The sequence below is a fragment of the Pongo pygmaeus genome, chromosome 7 (assembly GCF_028885625.2).
Source record: "Pongo pygmaeus isolate AG05252 chromosome 7, NHGRI_mPonPyg2-v2.0_pri, whole genome shotgun sequence".
Taxonomy (NCBI): domain Eukaryota; kingdom Metazoa; phylum Chordata; class Mammalia; order Primates; family Hominidae; genus Pongo; species Pongo pygmaeus.
In genome coordinates this window covers 58,305,767-58,317,971 of record NC_072380.2, presented here as the reverse complement: position 1 = coordinate 58,317,971, position 12,205 = coordinate 58,305,767, and the positions used below count along the sequence as shown (strand labels likewise).

Here is a 12,205-nt window from a genome sequence, read left to right as displayed (position 1 = left end):
CCACTGCTCAATGAAATAAAAGAGGATACAAACAAATGGATGAACACTCCAAGCTCATGGGTAGGAAGAATCAATATTGTGAAAATGGCCATACTGCCCAAGGTAATTTATAGATTCAATGCCATCCCCATCAAGCTACCAATGACTTTCTTCACAGAATTGTAAAAAAACTACTTTAAAGTTCATATGGAAACAAAAAAGAGCCCGCATCGCCAAGTCAATCTGAAGCCAAAAGAACAAAGCTGGAGGCGTCATGCTACTTGACTTCAAACTATACTACAAGGCTACAGTAACCAAAACAGCATGGAACTTTTACCAAAACAGAGATATAGATCAATGGAACAGAACAGAGCCCTCAGAAATATTGCTGCATATCTACAACCATCTGATCTTTGACAAACCTGACAAAAACAAGCAATGGGGACATGATTCCCTATTGAATAAATGGTACTGGGAAAACTGGCTAGCTATATGTAGGAAACTGAACATGGATCCCTTCCTTACACCTTATACAAAAATTAATTCAAGATGGATTAAAGACTTAAATGTTAGACCTAAAACCACAAAAACCTAGAAGAAAACCTAGGCAATACATTCAGGACATAGGCATGGGCAAGGATTTCATGGCTAAAACACAAAAAGCAATGGCAACAAAAGCCAAAATTGACAAATGGGATCTAATTAAACTAAAGAGCTTCTGCGCAGCAAAAGAAACTACCATCAGAGTGAACAGGCAACCTACAGAATGGGAGAAAATTTTTGAAATCTACTCATTTGACAAAGGGCTAATATCCAGAATCTACAATGAACTCTAACAAATTTACAAGAGAAAACAAACAACCCCATCAAAAAGTGGGCAAAGGATATGAACAGACACTTCTCAAAAGAAGACATTTATGCAGCCAAAAAACACATGAAAAAATGCTCATCATCACTGGCCATCAGAAAAATGCAAATCAAAACCACAATGAGATACCATCTCACACCAGTTAGAATGGCGATCATTAAAAAGTCAGGAAACAACAGGTGCTGGAGAGGATGTGGAGAAATAGGAACACTTTTACACTGTTGGTGGGACTGTAAACTAGTTCAACCATTGTGGAAGTCAGTGTGGTGATTCCTCAGGAATCTAAAACTAGAAATACCATTTGACCCAGCCATCCCATTACTGGGTATATAACCAAAGGATTATAAATCATGCTGCTATAAGGACACATGCACATGTATGTTTATTGCAGCACTATTCACAATAGCAAAGACTTGGAACCAACCCAAATGTCCAACAATGATAGACTGGATTAAGAAAATGTGGCATGTATACACCATGGAATACTATGCAGCCATAAAAAATGATGAGTTCATGTCCTTTGTAGGGACATGGATGAAGCTGGAAACCATCATTGTCAGTAAACTATCAGAAGGACAAAAAACCAAACACCACATGTCCTCACTCATAGGTGGGAATTGAACAATGAGAACACATGGACACAGGAAGGGGAACATCACACACTGGGGACTGTTGTGAGGTGGGGGGAGTGTGGAGGGATAGCATTAGGAGATATACCTAATGCTAGATGACAAGTTAATGGGTGCAGCACACCAACATGGCACATGTATACATATGTAACAAACCTGCACGTTGTGCACATGTACCCTAAAATGTAAAGTATAATAATAATAATAAAAAAAGTCTGACCACTGCTCTAGGACAAGTCTCCAGAAGTGACTTTGGCTCAAAAGAGAGAAAAATGAACTACTATGTTTCAAAATAGAGCTGACATGAATTCCTACAGAAGACTTAGGTCTTGAGTCTGCCTAGGCAGCTGTAGGAATGCAGGCAGAACAAAAATAGTGTAGTCCTTTGATGACTAAGATGAGGCAAAACTGGAAGGAAGCCACGTGGGCACAAGACGCAAATGTCACCTAAAGCAGCTCTGCCAGGAGAGTGCTGTGAGTTCTTGCGGACATCAGAGCATTTTACCTTTTCCTGGCTTACCCTCCACTTTACTGTGATACAGCAAAAAATTTCTAGTTACCTCTTATGAAAAGACTGTATGAACATAAATGCCTTATAGCAATGTTTTAGATTTAGGACTTTTATTTTTTTCACACCCAAGTTAGCCTGAATTGACTGTCATTGTTCCCCTATCTACCCACAGTCCCCATACAACAAGAAGAAATATTTGCTTTCACATTACAGCATAAAGAGCACCTAAGCATTGGCAGCTGACTTGTAGTGGGTCAGTGTGTGGGCAGAAGGGTCGGTGGCATTGATCCACTCGGGCATCCAGTAATGGCTCAGCCAGTCAGCCTGGTTTGGGTAATGGCATTCAAAGATTTGATGGTAGTAATATCCTTCTTTGCTTTTAGGAATATTAAAGGGAAATTTCTGGGCTGCATTTGCTATCATTGCATCATCAACCTGTAAGAATAACCATATAAGAGCAAAACAGTTTTTTAAAATGGCATGGAAATACTTATATTTACTCTGGTTTCACAAAACAGAAAACGTTAAGATAAGTCATGACTGTAAATTGCATGAGACCCTTTGAATCACCCATCACTTAGAAAATGTTAAAGTATTCATAATATGCATAGCTGCAGTGACTTTTACAGAACATTCATGTGCAGATTTTTAATTGTTGGTGGCTCTGTTTTAGTCATTTGTGCCTAACAAGATCTGGCACCCAGCAGGTGCCCAAAATGTGTTAAATGAAGGTCAGTGATGGTTAGTATTAAGTCTCCTCTCTCTTTCAATTCTAGATGGTACTTTATAATCCTTCATGCTACTTAATTCTTATATAATTCTTATAAAAGAGATAATTGTTTACAGAGATGATGAATCGCTCTTACAGGGACAAAGAATTCAAACTAAATACAAAATGAATAGCAATGACAGCTCTGCATCCAAAATGTCCTATTCCTGAAAATGTTTTTAAAGTAATTATACCTGATGTTCAATGTATTCCTGTAAAATCTTAAACCAGGAATTCTTAACTGAAGTTATTCTATCACTGAAGACTTCTTTTGGTTGCCAGAGAATCTCTTTGAGTATCTGACTGGAGTCCTCAAATGTCTCTCTCAGGAGATGCTTTTCTATCACATTCTGACATAAAAAAAAAGGAGCACCAGTAAAAGTTACAAATATAATCTGATGGCAATGAACAGTTTTATCCTGAGTTGATTCATCTGCCTTTGGAATTCTCATTTCTGGTGTCAGAGACAAGTAATAGGAAGAAAATTGATGATCTAGAAATGGGACTCTCAGTTCAAGGCTTAAGGGAGAAAAGAAGAAAATCTAAATTAAAGTGGGTGTTTAGTGCCCAACAGTTTAGGTTCTGACTCAGATTCCCATCAATTCAACCAGATCCTAAGAAATGTTAAGGTCATACAGTCACAAGCCTCTGAATGACTGCCCTTCACTAATGAGTGAATACAAAGAAATCTTCATTTAAAATAATGTATGTGCCATGTCATCTAAGGAGTAAAACTAACTGTTTGAAACTATTTTTACTTTCCTTTTTTAGGAATAGTTCAATGTATATTTCAAAAAGCTGAAAAAGTTACAAATCATGAGTGACCCAATCATTAAGAAAATACCTTGACTGGACCTTTCTAACTCAGTGTTTTAGTGAGACCATCTCTTCTAACAATTGTGATGAGAATACGGTATTTTTTTTTTTTTTTTACCACTGGTTAACAATTCACATACAATATGGAATATAAACCAGCGTTCTACTATATTTCATCAAATGCCATAACACTGGTTACCTGAAGCCTAGTGACTCTAGTTAAGACAAGCAGATAGGATAATAACTAGGTTCAGGTCATTCCCCAAACCCATATTTAATTATATCCTAATCTAAGTGTAATTCAGCAGAGATAACTAAAACATTTAATGTCAGTTGTTTATCCTATACAGTAAAAGTCTTCAGTTCCTCAACATAATTTTAGACAACCAGAAATGATATCAAAGAAATCTGGTTCTTTATAATGTAATCAAACTCCTTGCATCTTCACTAGCCTATCCCCTCAGGGTCACTACAGCAGCAAACAGGCATGTTGGGCACTCAATACTTGTCACATAATGTTTACAATCTTTACTTCTCTTTAAAACAGTTAACAATAGCTGTAGCAGCCTTCCCTCTTCCTCTTGGTTTTTCAGATGTGAGCAGAATGTTGTTAACCTTTAAAGTAAAAACTCCACCTCAAACAACCTATGGAAGAAGACTTCTCCCCATATACAACAACAACACTTTGAAATGTGGCCTAATCCTTTTGGGACTAAGTTAAGAAACAGCTTCATTTTCTCTATAAAAGTCACACTTTGGAACATATAGCTAAGCCTATGTAACATACAGCCAATCAGCTATTGGTCTTTTTATTTCTTCAGGGTATTGGGCTTTTTTTTTGTTTTTTGTTTGTTTGTTTTTTGGTGTTTTTTTGGTTTTATAATAATTTCTTAAAATGTTACCCGTGGGCAGCAGTAGTTCGATCTTCATGGAGAACATCAAACAAGTAGAGTTCCCTCAGAAGCCTCTCACTCTTTTCCTCAGCTCTTTCAGGAGAAGAAGCCTATTTCACAAACAAAAACACCAAGAGTTTTGCTTTTGTAACACAGAGCAGTTGTTATTTCTCCCTCTCCAATCCTAAAGGTGGATAAGACAAAAAGCTAAACAAATTTAGGGGAGTAAATAACTGAACAGAAGAAAGCAATGCTTTACAAAACATAACTTCCTTCCCACCAAACTGCTAGTATTAGAATAAAATGAACACGCTGGGCAATGGTCATAATTCCACAGGGGGCTAAGAAACAGCAGAAAGGTGATTCTCAAGCTAAAACTAGTAGTTTTATTTATTTATTTTTAACTTTTTCTTTTTTTGAGGCAGTCTTGCTCTGTCAACCATGCAGGAGTGCAGTGGTGCAGTCACAGCTCACTGAGTTTAGGTGATCCTCCCACCTCAGCCTCCTGAGTAGCTGGCAGTATAAGCATGAGCCACCATACCCAGCTGTGACTACTTTTAAAGAATAAAAATTATCTGACACTATTAAAATTTCTTTCTTCCCGAAGAGATAGAAAACAAACACTATCAGATTCCCTTTTTTAACCTCACAAGAGACTCAAAAATATTACTGTCATACTGAAAGATGATAGAAAATATCAAATAATTCATACTTTTCTTAATATAGCACGAATATCCCTCCACTTCAGAGTGCTTATGCTGTGAAAATATATGTAACCCTGAATAAGTTCATCTGATCCCTCTCCAGAGAAGATCACCATGCTATCTGTGTTCTTCCGAACATACTTGGAAATTAAACACATACCTTAAATGAGAGAGAGAAATTAATGTCAACATAACCTTCCACCAAAAGTGCCCTTGATTTGATTTTTGGAATAATTGAAAGCTTTACTACTATACTGGACTTCATATTAATATAAAGTAGTTCCTACAATAATGACCTTACATTTATAAGCAATTTATATGTACTTAATCCAAAAGTACTACTGTAAAATAACCCAGAATCATTCTGTCATTTTATAAACAGGTTTTAAAATTATTATTTTTTATTTTTTTAATTTAATTTAATTTAATTTTATTATTATTATACTTTAAGTTTTAGGGTACATGTGCACAATGTGCAGGTTAGTTACATATGTATACATGTGCCATGCTGGTGTGCTGCACCCATTAACTCGTCATTTAGCATTAGGTATATCTCCTAATACTATCCCTCCCCCCTCCCCCCACCCCACAACAGTCCCCAGAGTGTGATGTTCCCCTTCCTGTGTCCATGTGTTCTCATTGTTCAATTCCCACCTATGAGTGAGAACATGCGGTGTTTAGTTTTCTGTCCTTGTGATAGTTTACTGAGAATGATTTCCAATTTCATCCATGTGCCTACAAAGGACATGAACTCATCGTTTTTTATGACTGCATAGTATTCCATGGTGTATACGTACCACATTTTCTTAATCCAGTCTATCATTGTTGGACATTTGGGTTGGTTCCAAGTCTTTGCTATTGTGAATAGTGCTGCAATAAACATACGTTTGCATGTGTCCTTATAGCAGCATGATTTATAATCCTTTGGGTATAAACCCAGTAATGGGATGGCTGGGTCAAATGGTATTTCTAGTTTTAGATTCCTGAGGAATCACCACACTGACTTCCACAATGGTTGAACTAGTTTACAGTCCCACCAACAGTGTAAAAGTGTTCCTATTTCTCCACATCCTCTCCAGCACCTGTTGTTTCCTGACTTTTTAATGATCACCATTCTAACTGGTGTGAGATGGTATCTCATTGTGGTTTTGATTTGCATTTCTCTGATGGCCAGTGATGATGAGCATTTTTTCATGTGTTTTTTGGCTGCTTAAATGTCTTCTTTTGAGAAAATTCTAATATTTTTAGACCAAGAATGTCTACCTCAAAACTTTGCTGAACAATGACTCAAATATGTAAAAATCATGCCTTTCATGGTGGTATTATGGCACAAAAATAAGAATAAGCATTTTGGTGGTTTAGTGTTAATTTTGTTAGGTATTTTCCCCCTGCCACTCCCCATTCACCAGATTTCACATAAAGTTGAGGAGACAAAGTTATCAAACCTGCCTCCTTGGTTCTGGACCACATCCCTCTAAACCAGTGTTTTTTCTCAACCTTGTTTTTATCATCACCTCAGCTAGAGAGCTTTTTTAGACATTTATTTTCCTAACTCCACCGCAGCCCCATGAAATTCCAATATCAGAACTATCCTGTCTATCTGTTTATTTATTGTGATGCTTTGGAGGGCCATAAACCATTGTAATACCTAAGATATTTTTGCCCTCCAAGGCAAGTCTCTCAAGAGAGGCAGTAGCATATAAAGGCTCAATAACATTGGATCAGTCTGATTTGGGGTATATTTCCAATCTTGGTAGATATATTATCTACAAGATAAAATTAGTATTGTTTGCAGAGCAATGATAGCTAGTGACTGGTAAGTTGTGTGATAGAATATTTACCAAAATATATCTAAAATGAATATTTCTTATCAAAAATGCATTACCAAATAGACCTATTTTCTCACTGTATACTGACTGTATCCAAGGAAACTATAAGAAAAATGGGAGGTAGAGGGCAGAAAATATATATCTACTCCCTGAGGGAACACCAACAGTGACACCAAAAATGTGAAGGTTGAACTATATATTTATTGTTCCCTTCCCTCCAAAAGAGATTCAGAGAATTCTTAAGTGGTCTTAAATAATCAGTAACATAGGGATTTAATTTGCATTCATCCTTAAATAACATTTTTAAATTATTGCTTGAAATAATTTGTTTAAACCTTACATTTTTTCAGTATTAAAAATACTTATTTAATAACATCATAATACCTTACCTACTGAAGCATGAACTATTGTAATGTCATAAGTTTCCAGGGAAAATATGACTTCTTCCAGAGCCTGAATGCCTCCCTCAGAGTTAAAGATGACTTCATGATGTTCACTTCCAATATGATTTGCCACCTTATTATATAAAGAAATACCCATCTACTTGTTAAAGAAAATAACTTCCCTTGAAAATCAAACATGACAGGAGTTCACAAAGCTTTATGAATTAACAACAGTATAAACTAAACAAGAGAAAAAGGGAAAAATGATTTTACAGGCCACCACATACAAGCCCCATCCAGGCTGGTTCCCTCACCTGCTTCAACTCCACCACCAGGAAGTAAGTCTCCCCTCAGCTCCTCTGGTGCCAAGGCTTCAGCCATTCTTCCAGTCGGCACCTCCCTCCCCACCTATTTTACCTAACCCACCTCATCTCTCTCTAGTCCAACATGGTCCCACGCTAAGCTTTGTCTTTCAGAAATGCCTACTTTGTATCCAGAATGTTATTCCGATATAGAATGGCTCCTCCCCTCATTCTACTTTCCTTGGCTATTTTGGATTCTCTCAGCATTGATCATTACAGTATACTCCTAGGTATACACCCAAGAGAAATGCCTACACAAAAACTTGTATGCCAATGTTTATAGTAGCATTATTTGTAATAGCCAAAAGGGGTGAACAATGTCCTAAATGTCCATCAACTGACAAGTAGATAAACAAAATCCAGTGTATCCATGAAACAGAGTATCATTTGGCCATAAAAAGTAAGCACTGATACATGTCACAGCATAGACAAATCTTGAAAGCATTATGCCAAGTGAAAGAATTCAGTCACAAAAGCCCACATGATATATAATCTAATTTATATGAAACATACAAAATAGGAAATCCAGAGGTAGAAAGATTGGTGATTGCCAGGGCTACAACTTCGGGGGTGCAAATGATGGATATGGAGAGGTGGAATTGAAAGCTAAAGGGCACAGGAGGCAGGGAGTTGTGGTGTGTGCCTATACTCATAGCTACTAGGGAGGCTGAGGTGGGAGGATCACTTGAGCACAGGAGTTCAAGGCTGCACTAAGCTATGATCACACTACTGCACTTCAGCCTAGGCTGGGTGACTGAGCAAGACCCAATCTCTTAAAAAAATAAAAAATAAAAATAAAAAACCTGGTTGATCCTGCCAGTAAAAAATAAGGTAAAGAACATAGGATTTGGCAGAAAAACAATTCTAAAATTGACTGGAGTGTTGGTTACCAACATCTGTGAAAATACTAAAGTCCACTGAACTGTATACTTCAAGTAGGGGAATTACATAGTATGTGAATTACCAATAAAGCTGTTTTAGAAATCCTAATATTTGCTGTGCTATATTTGTGGCAAAGCACTGCAGTGCATAATTGCAGAGCCAACCCTACCATTACAGTATGGCACAAGAAAACTTAAAACTGCACTTAGGATCAAGCTAGATGCAGAGCATATTCACACAGCAAAAAATAAATGACTGCACTGAAGACTCATCCTTCAAGGATTACAGAATTGAAATGCTGAAAAGGAGAGCACAACTCCTCTGTTATTTTTTAAAAAAGTAAGGACTCATAACTTAATTAGTCACTTGTAAAATTCTGGATTGCTCTCTAAGAGATTTTCAAATACAATTTAAAAGAAAACACACAACCAAGACAATATGACAATCTATAGAAAAATTTATTATTACCTTTAGCTTCTGAACACACAGTCAAAAATTCGTCTTCTGTCTTTTCTTTAAACAAAGGCCTGAATCCCTATGTATCTCTGCCCAGGAACAGTTTCTTATTGGCAGTATCCAGTAAAACAAATGCAAACACACCATCCAACACACAAATTGTTTGCTCAATTCCTCCTTTGTCATAAAGATGAAGGATTATCTCACCATCCACTTTGGTCTGATATTCAAATTCAAAATGGTGTTGCATCTTAGGAAGCAACAGCAAAACCAAAATGTTAGACTCCTTGTGCATTCACTAATAATTTTTTTATTGCAAAGTTGCTTCAGTATTTCTGAGCTCTATAATCATTTCATGCACTTTGGCGATCTAGGAGAATCATAGCATTATCCAACTAGGGTTTGCTTCAACTCATAATTCTGCAAATTCTGTTCAACATAAAGCTGAACCCATGAAAATTGTAGTTGCAGTCTGATAAACAGAATATAATGGGAATGGACCAGAACCTGTAACCTGTAAATGTAACCTGTGGAAGAATGGAAATGCATATTATATACATACTATGCCTGTAATACATGTACATTTATGTATATGCAGATTAAGTATCCCTTATCTGAAATGTTTGGAACCAGAAGTGTTTTGGGCTTTTTATTTATTTATTTTTGGATTTTGGAATATTTGCATATATGTGAGATATCTTGGGGATGAGACCCAATTCTAAACATGAAACTCATTTATGTTTCATATATCTTATACACATAGCCTAAAGGTAATTTTATATAATGTTTCAAGTAATTTTGTGCATGAAACAAAATTTGTGTACATGGAAATATCAGAAAGCAAAGGTGTCACTATCTCAGCTACCATGTGGAAAATCTGTGGCTGTTTGACATCTTTGGCCGTCATTCCTGACTCTGAATTTATATGCTGCTGATGAGCAATCATTTTCATATACTTATTCACACCTAAGTAAAAAATATGACATACCATTAATACAGCAAAAAATAATAACCAGCACAGTAGCATTACCAGAATACCTGCATCAGCTGTTAAACAGCTGTACAAACAATGGTAGGCTTTCAGACTCCACCTACAATGCTGTGTTTTTTAATAAAAAGGTTACTGTACATTATATTTTTTTTCTTTTTTTAGGTGAGAAAAAATATCAGAAGAGTTGAGTGACTAGAAGGCAGGTCCTCTGAGGTTGAGAAGGTATTCTGCCACATGGCTTTTTATAATGTTTCTCCAGAGTCATCTGCCTCATTAACAACGGCTTTTGTCTTGGAAGTCTCTCTTTGATTTTATAAACTGACATGACCTCTTGTTCTGTTATGAATGCAGGTAGCTCTAGTCCTTCAATGTCTCTATCACACATTTTCACCATGTCATATACACCTTTAAACTACAGTCCAATTTCTCCAACAGCCTGACTTTCTGTGTTATAAATGTTTCTACTTTTCCTTATCATTGCTGCTCATAGGGATATCTACAGGCCTTGTTGATATTTTCAGTATCTTAACACCACAGAGCAGAGAATAAGCAAAAATACACAATGGGTAATGCACATAGGTCCCATCTGTGGGGATCCTACCATTGGCGTGTCCTGCTTGCACATGTGCCATTCTATTACCCTTTGTGGGTGTGCTTGCATGGGGAAATCTGGGCATGTGTAGAAAAGTTATACTGCAGCTGAAGGGGGTGACAGGGTCTTTTTTCCCTAGAGAATGCCAAATAAACTGTGTTGTACACCTGCATTTTGACTGTGACATCAAAATGCACATGTAGTGTCATGTCAGTGCTCAAAAGGTTTCACAGTTTGGAGCATTTCAAATTTCAGATTTTCAGATTAGGGATGCTTAACCCCTAAATTTAAGATAATAGGTTGCCTGGTTGCCATGACACTAAAAAATGTGTCTTCTGCAACTGTAAACTTTTGGTTTGAGAAAATAGTATTGGCTAAGAAGTTCCTCCAGTTCAGCTTCAAAGACCTAGCTATAAAAATGTAAAGCAAAGGGACAAACATCATTTGGCATAATTCCCTGAAAAATAAATAGCTCCATCAAAATAACAGACACATGGTCCAAAACAAAGCTGCTGGTCCCCAGGGGTGGATGACAACACCCAGTGCTTCCACCACTGCAGTAGCATTAAAGCTACTCCTCACTGACAGATAAAATGATGGTGGTGCTTTATTAGTCAGCATGCCCCAAAGGGACAGCAAAGGGACTGCCACTGCATGCAGAGTAAGAAGATTTGATTAGGTTACTCACCAATTCTGACACTCTCCACCATCGCTGGCAAACTATGAGGACAAAAAGTCCTTGATGTATTCCTCTTTGTATATTGTACATTTTTGGCTGACATTAGAGAAAGAAGAAGTTTAAATCAGGTGGGAGTCCTAGATAAGTTTAAAACATGTTTTTGAATTTCAAAAAGTAAACCTATTATCTATTGCATGACCCATAAATATGCTTCACACTCCATCCAGCTCACTCCATAATTTGTGAACCTTTTGTCTATAAGTCCTCACTAAACTGTCCAAAAATGATCTTTGCCTGCAATGATTATAAGCCACTACTTGCACATCTCTCTCTGCTCTGTGAGGGACGATCTTGTAACTAGCAGTTGGGGTCTGGAAACAGTCTTCTGCTGACTGTTCTGGGCTGAACTGCCTGAAGGGTAAGTGACCATAAAGCATTCAGTGATGTTAGCAAGCAACAGCTTCCCAAATCTACCTTGCCCATCTCTTTGGCCTAAACTTCGCAGGTAATTTATTTAAAAAAGAGAAGTGTCCTTGGAGTAATGGATGTATCACTTCCTACTCTCTTAAACCAAACTCCAATGCTGCATCTTAGATAGAAGCCCTCAAATCTTGCTTCCTGAAGTCATGCTGTCATCTGACTTGGCTGCAGGCCCCTGATCCTCCCCTGCAGGGAGAGGGCCTGCCCTTTGCCCCAGTATTTATCCCATTCCTCCTCTCTTTCATTCAGTTTCCCTCCACTCCCAGCACACCTCTGGCTGTATTTTATTATTAGTAGTAAACTCTATTTTTATCAAAAAGGGGGTGGGGGGGATTTTTGAATTTATGTTGCAGAACACTTTATATAAGCCTAAAATATACTT

The 12,205-nt window shown here is 37.2% G+C and overlaps 1 protein-coding gene across 1 annotated transcript; it reads right to left on the bottom strand.

Moving 5' to 3' along the window:
* Positions 1 to 2,097: 2,097 nt before the first annotated feature.
* On the bottom strand, positions 2,098 to 11,374 carry LOC134739968 (asparagine synthetase [glutamine-hydrolyzing]-like). The gene is made up of 8 exons (XM_063668482.1): positions 11,353 to 11,374; positions 9,947 to 10,047; positions 7,388 to 7,514; positions 5,225 to 5,329; positions 4,475 to 4,577; positions 3,194 to 3,275; positions 2,951 to 3,106; positions 2,098 to 2,422 (listed from the first exon to the last, which is right to left on the bottom strand). The coding sequence occupies exons 1-8, from the start codon at positions 11,372 to 11,374 to the stop codon at positions 2,213 to 2,215; spliced, it is 906 nt and encodes a 301-aa protein (XP_063524552.1). The 3' UTR covers positions 2,098 to 2,212.
* Between the last annotated feature and the right edge of the window lie 831 nt (positions 11,375 to 12,205).